Here is a 5,889-nt window from a genome sequence, read left to right as displayed (position 1 = left end):
GTATTAAAAGGTATCATCAAACCTCAGGGATTTGAGTTTACAAATTTGCTTATTTTTATTTATCTTAATATTTTTACAATTTTTAATAAAAATTTGTTCATGTATCATCAAACGTCTACTATAAATTTAATAAAAATTGTAAAAATATTAAGATAAATAAAAATAAGAAAATTTGTAAACTCAAATCCCTGAGGTTTGATGATACCTTTTAATACAACATTTTATGCAACTATAGCCTTACATGTGTAACTCAGGTCATGAGACTATCTACAATGATTACCCATTTACAACAATCACCTTTTTCCTTTTAACACTCCACATCATTTTTTCTCTCTTTCACATCATTATTCAACACCTACATAACTTTTACTCTCTGCAATAGTTTTATTTAATAAAATTACAACACCTTACCCCACCATTTTATTTCATATTTTTCATTTTATTAATGTTTATGTTTTTTGTGATTACATATTATTAATCATCGTTAATATCAAACTTGAAAACGAGAAATAGAAATAATCACTCAAAACTTAATAAAAACGAGAAATAGAAATAATCACTCAGAAATAGAAATAATCACTCATAAAATTTTACAAATAATAAAAACGAGAAATAGAAATAATCATTACTAAAACACATACAGTGAACATAAATTTAAAATGCAATACAACAAGCACACAACAAGTAAAGGAAACACTCATAACTTAATTAGTACAATAATCTCAACTCACAAACTTCAAAATCTTATTCACCACGGAACATTCCGAATTGTGCCCAGATGTGTTTGACTAGATCTGCTTGCAATTCGTGATGTACATTTGAATCACGCAACTCGGATCTAGCACGCACATGATTTGCAAATACAGCTAGCACTTCGGTCGAGAATGGTTGTTGTGTACTCGACCCACTTGCCTCAGATTGATCATAATCAGTCCAATGTTGAGCATATGTATCTCGTTCATCCTCAACAATCATATTATGCAATATGATACACAACCTCATGATGATAGCCAAATCGGTTATGTCCCACGGGCGAGCTAGTTCGCGAATGATTTTAAATCGAGCTTGCAACACTCCAAATGCATGTTCGATGTCCTTCCGACACGCCTCCTGACGTTGTGCAAATAACTTGTCTGGTTCACTTTGAGGTAGCCTAATCGATTTGACGAAAGTAGGATAAGAAGGATAGATACCATCAGCCAGATAATAAGCCATATTATATGGACGTTGATTCACGAAGAAATTCACTCTTGGAGTATTTCCTTGTTCAACATCATCAAACACCGGTGAACGATCCAAGACGTTTATATCGTTCAGTGTGCCCGGACATCCAAAAAAAGCATGACAGATCCACAGATCATGAGATGCAACTGCTTCAAGAATAACAGTGGTGGTTCCCTTATCTCCTCGAGTAAATTGACCTTCCCACGCTGTAGGAAAATTTTTCCATTCCCAGTGCATGCAATCAATACTCCCAATCATCCCTGGAAACCCTCGCATCTCACTAACATGTAAAATTCTCTGGAGGTCATCTTGAGTTGGGGCTCTGAGATACTCTTGCTCATACAGCCGTATGATTCCTTTACAGAATCTTCGCAAGCACTCTAAAGCAGTAGTACCTCCAATTTTGATGTATTCATCCACCGCGTCAGCTGCCACACCATATGCTAACATTCGCATGGCGGTAGTACATTTTGCTAATGGAGATATACCTTCTTTCTTGGTTGCATGCAGATTGTTGGGTGAAGTAGTTTTCGCTGCTTGATAGGTCTCCAACGATCCGAAGGAAAATATGTTTTCGCATCCGGAATCGCCTACGAAACATTGCATCGTCATATGTAGGTTCATTGGCAAAGTAGTCGTCGATTAGTCTTTGATTTGCTGCTGCATGATCTCTTTTGACGTATTTTCTCTTGTTACGAGGTGGATAGTCTTCCTCTATTTTGTTTCGACGCTCTCTAAACCGGTTGATGACATACCTCTCTTCAATTTCGGACTGCCTCTTGTAAGTTTCAATATCAAAAGGATATTCTGATGGATCCATTATGATTTTTTAGTAAGGTGAGATGTATGGTATTGGTACATCAATGAAAGAATGAGTTCCAATTTATAGAAAAATGGAACCAACGTATTGAATGGTTGGAGCCTTGGACTCGAATTGAGTGGTTCAATCCAAAAGTCATAGATAAGATAAGATTCTCTTTTATAAAGCCAAAAATCACGGATAACTTTATTAAAGCATAATATGACAATCCAAATTATTAAAGGAGAAAGTGACAAACATACGTTATTAAAGCATAACATGACAATACAAATTATTAAAGGAGAAAGTGACAAACACAAATTATTAAAGCATGAAGCGATAAAATACATATAACCACTTGACAATAATTAATTTCTAAATAGATCGTGGCTTAAATGGTTTTTAGATTATAGTTTTTGGTAAAAATTTTGGTTTTTGAAAAACAATATCCAAAAACTATTGTAGAGTTTACTTGCCATTCAAGGTCTCAATACACAAAAAGTAGACTTTAGAAACCTTTAAGATAGAATTTACAAACCTTTAAGATATAGCTTTCCACTACTAAGAGAGTATATAATCCTATATATGTTAATTAAAAATGAGAAAGAAAAAAAAACAAAAGTATAATAAATAAATTAAAATTTGGTATCCAATTCCCCTTGTTTTCTGCAGACCGTGGGGGCGTGGGGGCAGCTCCCAGAAATGTTCCATGCCACCCTAAGCTGGCTGATTTTGCGAACTGTATGAAGAAGGTCGTGGAATGTCGATCTTTGTCTCGATATTAGATGGTGACTACTATGAATGTGCTGAAGAAGCAAAGGAAGCCTGCAAACAACTAGCCACCTACATTGAGTACAAGCGTTGTGAAGGTGTAGCTGAAATTGTTGTAGACAATGGGACTTGTAAGATTCATGATTAGAGTATAGAAGTGACTGTAGTGTAGCAAGTGGAGAGCGTCACTATATGAATGTGTTTCTAACAAAGTATCCGTGTGATCTGAAATATTAATGTAGAAGATTAAAGACCTCTCTTCTCTCTTACTAGTAGTTTAGGTTTTGTGTTCATACCAAAAAACAAGGCAGAGCATACGAGAGCAAAAGAGAGTGATGTGCTTCTGTTTTATTAGAGAATACAAACAGAGCTCAAAGGAGAAACTAGAGGAGAGATGGTGCACCTCTGAGTGAAACAGAGGAGAAACCTGAAAAATGCAACAGAGAATCGCAAAGGAGTCTTTTTCTTTATTTTTATATTGGGGTCTTCTTTCAAAACACAGGATCATTGCTTGCCAGCAAGTAATAAGAGTTGTGTCATAATACTAAAAGCACCAGAAATAAGACTAGAAAAACACGCCTTTCAAAAATATAAGCTTGCAAATCATGACTCCTACTAATTAAGACGACGAACTAGCTTGCCTTGGTGTTGAAAAGCCAACGCTTAAATTATTGATTATAAGATGAAAAAAAAACCATAGAGTTTGTCATGCAAGCTCTTAAAACAAGATCCTTGAAGAAAAGGGTACATAAAACAGATCATAGAGAGGCAATAGTTTCGACGTGTTCGGGTGAGATGGAGACGTAACATTGCCCTGCGATCGTGTAACGGCGCCTAAACTCTTCATCGTCAGCAATTCCTAGTAGCCTAACTCTTCTCATGTCTTTTCTATCAACATTGTAGTAAAAAATGTAGTATGGTAGAGCATCATTTGAGAGGCGTTTTGGTGCAAAAATGATTTCACCAGCTTTGTTAGTGCCCGGGGAAGTGATATTCCTACCCATCCCCAAAGAGAAAGGAAGCTCAAATGTTTGCTTGGACCAGTCATGTGTCTTCACATCCTCTAGTATCCATAAATCAAAATAATGGAAATCAGCATAAGGGTGTCTTGCAATTGAAGCTAACTTGCCTCTGTATTCTATGAGAATAGATTCACCCTCCCAGCAAACAACAGCCATAGGCGCTTTGATAAAGCTCAGCCTCTCATATCTAACATCAAAACACACAATCACCGGATTTGTAGTTCGGGTTGGGGTCCAAGCAGCATAATACACGAAACCATTGATACATTTTGATTTGGTAAAAGTGAAATGAGGCGGGCTGGTAAACCTATTGCGTGTCCATGAAGATTCTCCTCCTCCAAGTGTTAAAACCTCGTACACTAGAGAATCATGAGGCTGATGAGGGTGAGACACCCAGGTCAGTGCTTTGTACTGATCTCCAACAGGATCGTATCCCCAGAATGTGTGTGCCCCGGCACATGGTAGGATAGTGAATTTGTTGGTGCTGGGGTTACAGACAATGAACGGATCACTGCTAGTACACCCGATTAAGCCATGGACAGATTGACAGGCGGAGGCGTTAGACAAGTACACTGAAGGTATTGTCATATGGAAAGTGGTTGCCAAAGAAGAAGATTTCTCATCTTCGTAGGAAGACGAGAAGACGAACAAACGCCAGTCATTAACCATGGACTGTGAACCGCAGCAGAAAGTGATTGTAAACCGCGATCGGATCGTGGAGGACATAGCGTAGTAAGAATTGACAAACCTTTGGTTTCGGATGATGGAAGACCACATCTTTGATACACATAGGAACTTCATAAGAGACTTGGCAGGCAATTTAGTGAGTATAGCCTCCTCTAGGTCAAGAGGGATCGTATCTGCCTCAATACGTTGTCTCTTCTCGCGTTTCATGGCGCCTACCAAAAACAAACTGTAGCTTCGACTCGGCAAAGGAAGTCTGAGCGGAGGAGATATGTCAAAAGGGAGTTTTTTTTTTTCGAGTTTATACTCAAGATCGGGGGAGCAAACCTTTCATTGTTGTTTTCATGTTGTATGATACTAGGGTTTAATATAACTTTAAGAGAGAGAAAAAAAACAAAACTAGGGTTTATATCCCAGCCGTTTCTTTATTTTGAGGGTTCAATTCCTTTTTTTTTTTTTTTTCTTGTTCATGATAAATCTTCAAAGATTACGTGAATTATCTTCACCCGATGGGAATATTATTAGATTTCAAACATAATTTATGATGTCGAACTGACTCATCTCTTGGCGGTTTAAATTTCATTTGGGCTTCGTTTACGGTCTAATATTGTTGTTTATGTATTCACTTTTGATTGATAAACTTTTTACAATATCAGTCGAAAGATCAAAAGACTAGGCAAAACTAAATAGTTGATGTGACTTGTTTATGCACAGTTGAAGGCTATTTGGTCCTCTGTTCTTTTTCCAAAGTCTAATGGCATAAACCTTAAAGAGTAATAATACTAAAGATGTGTGAGAGTTGTTTTACCAACTCTTGTCGTCTGATAGTACAAAATATCTCGAAAATACGAACAATATACCAGTAATGTAATACTAATATGTTTGAATCAAAAATAGAGGGGAGAGAGAGAGAGAGGGGAATTATAGCTTGTGTAAGTCTCTCTCACCGACGCTTCTTTCCTTCTCCATGTCTTGATCGTCTTGGAGCTTCGTCTTCTTCTTCACTTTCACTCTCTTCATTTCTTAAACTGTTTCCGACCTCAAACTGCTCCATGTCATGGGATGCATCCTGATTTTGTTGATCCGCCCCCACTCCTCTCTCCTCGCTTCTCTCAGGTGTTTTCCGGTTGGTTGGGCCAGGACGTGCTGATGATGTTGCTGGTGGATAATACATCGGTCGGCCTCCTCGAGGAGCGTTTCCCATTCCTCCCATATGCGGGCCACGTCCTGCGCCTCCCATCATACCATAACCGCCATGTGGAAACTGTTGCGGTGGCCTACCAGGAAACGTCATTCCGGGCACTGGTCCTCTGAAATCACCACCAAACCTCGGTCCATACGGTCCAAAGGGTCTTGGACCCATACCAAACGGATCTGGCATACCGTTAT

The 5,889-nt window shown here is 38.1% G+C and overlaps 2 protein-coding genes and 1 pseudogene across 2 annotated transcripts in view; all 3 read right to left on the bottom strand.

The window, feature by feature from the left end:
• On the bottom strand, window positions 605-2,122 carry LOC104743650 (annotated as a pseudogene).
• Window positions 3,553-4,710, bottom strand: LOC104743649 (F-box protein At1g30790-like). Its single transcript, XM_010464704.1, has one exon. The coding sequence runs from the start codon at window positions 4,708-4,710 to the stop codon at window positions 3,553-3,555; it is 1,158 nt and encodes a 385-aa protein (XP_010463006.1).
• LOC104741644 (30-kDa cleavage and polyadenylation specificity factor 30-like) overlaps window positions 5,253-5,889 on the bottom strand; it is a 2,988-nt gene continuing 2,351 nt past the window's right edge. The window contains exon 3 of the mRNA XM_010462536.2: window positions 5,253-5,888. Coding sequence (XP_010460838.2) covers window positions 5,444-5,888 — 445 coding nt within the window. The 3' untranslated portion in view covers window positions 5,253-5,443. The remainder of the gene's footprint in view (window position 5,889) is intronic.

Source organism: Camelina sativa, chromosome 14 (genome assembly GCF_000633955.1).
Source record: "Camelina sativa cultivar DH55 chromosome 14, Cs, whole genome shotgun sequence".
NCBI lineage: Eukaryota > Viridiplantae > Streptophyta > Magnoliopsida > Brassicales > Brassicaceae > Camelina > Camelina sativa.
Note: the sequence above shows the minus strand (reverse complement) of the source record. Positions and strands in the feature narration are given on the sequence as shown.